At 41.0% G+C, this 1,529-nt stretch overlaps 1 protein-coding gene across 1 annotated transcript in view; it reads left to right on the top strand.

Moving 5' to 3' along the window:
* The window catches only part of LOC107093481 (polycomb protein suz12-B-like), an 18,918-nt gene that overhangs the window by 6,838 nt on the left and 10,551 nt on the right, over positions 1 to 1,529 (top strand). The window contains exons 7-10 of the mRNA XM_015388559.1: positions 455 to 540; positions 626 to 848; positions 932 to 1,037; positions 1,124 to 1,229. Coding sequence (XP_015244045.1) covers positions 455 to 540; positions 626 to 848; positions 932 to 1,037; positions 1,124 to 1,229 — 521 coding nt within the window. The remainder of the gene's footprint in view (positions 1 to 454; positions 541 to 625; positions 849 to 931; positions 1,038 to 1,123; positions 1,230 to 1,529) is intronic.

Raw genomic sequence — 1,529 nt, 5'->3', positions numbered from 1 at the left:
GTAGCTTAGGCTTCTGGAAAATGGGCTCATAGTTATTACGTGGGTATCTATCTAATCTAAGCTCCTCAAGAAGTGCTTACCTTTGCCTCTGGTCCATTTTTATTTTGCTGCACTCACTGATGCCAAACTACACCACAGCATATCTAAAAATGGCTTAAATTAGTTTTTAGTAAAGGTTAACAGTTCATCCTTATAGCAAATGCTTTGCTTTTGTTTTATTATGTTATCATTTACAGGGTTCCCGCAGATCCTTAAAAAGTCTTAAATTTAACTTTCCTTATGCTGTAGTAACTGTTTTAAAGCTTTGTGTGATTAGACCTGTTTATTTGAATGATTTTTTAAGAAGCGAGACATTGTTTTAGTTGGTGTTACAAACGCTACGAATGGATGTCTTCCTAGCGTGAATGTATTTAGCTGAAGGGTTAATATCAATGCTTTTATTTTTGTCCTACAGAAAAGCCATCTCAGAACTCAGAAAATGAGCAACATTCTGTGTCTCTAGAGGTGCTACTTGTCAAAGTCTGCCATAAAAAACGAAAGGTACAGTGTACTGCCTCGTTACTGAAGCTGCTTATTCCGCTATGTTGTCCTTGCTGATGGTTTTCATGGTTCTCTGCTCATTCAGGATGTCAGCTGCCCTATAAAACAAGTGCCTACCGGTAAAAAGCAGGTGCCTTTGAATCCTGACTCTAAGCAGACCAAGCTGGGCTCCTGCCCCTCTTTACTGGTCCCCAGCAATGAGTTTGAGCCCAGCAACAGTCACATGGTGAAGTCCTACTCGCTCCTCTTCAGGGTGTCACGCACTGGGAGAAGCGGCCTGGTCAACGGGGAGGTCAATGAGAACATAGGTGTGTCAATTTTTGATGCATAAAATTTGATGTATTATATTTTTTATTCACACAATTTTAATCCCCCCTTAAACCCACCCCAGATGTAACAGAAACTCATAGTAGAAAAAAAAGAAGTTCAGCCCACAGAGAGGAGGCAGGGACCACAGAGACCTACATCGCACAGATGACAGTTTTTGATAAAAATCGGTAAGTAGTTTTGGCCCAATTTCTCCTGTTTGTTCCCCTTTGGGTGCATGTTTAAATTCTCAGAAAGAGTTGTGGTTCTGCTACAGGAGGCTGCAGCTGCTGGATGGCGAGTACGAAGTGTCAATGCAAGGGTTGGATGAAAGTCCTGTGAGCAAAAAACGAGCCACATGGGAAACAATCCTTGATGGCAAGGTAGGTGACCCGAGTGGGTCTTCATTTCTTCTTGCCTCCTAGCTTATGACCTCTTACACCTTTTAGCATTTTCCAGTTGCTTTGTCATCAGCTGTAGGTGCATAGTACTGGTTTAGACATATGTACCCAGAATATGAAGTTGGCTCTGTTTGTTTTTGGTTCAGATATTTGCTTCACTGTAATAACATCAATATATATCAAATGTTTTTAAGCATCTTTACTCACAAACCTGGCATAAGCCAGGGTTCAATTCTATTCAGTTCAGTTTATTTCTATAGCGCCAGTTCACAACACCTGTCA

The sequence above is a fragment of the Cyprinodon variegatus genome, unplaced genomic scaffold (genome assembly GCF_000732505.1).
Source record: "Cyprinodon variegatus isolate N-32 unplaced genomic scaffold, C_variegatus-1.0 Scaffold428, whole genome shotgun sequence".
Classification (NCBI taxonomy): Eukaryota; Metazoa; Chordata; class Actinopteri; order Cyprinodontiformes; family Cyprinodontidae; genus Cyprinodon; species Cyprinodon variegatus.
The sequence above is the reverse complement of the archived record's forward strand: the minus strand, read 5'-3'. Positions and strand labels throughout refer to the sequence as shown.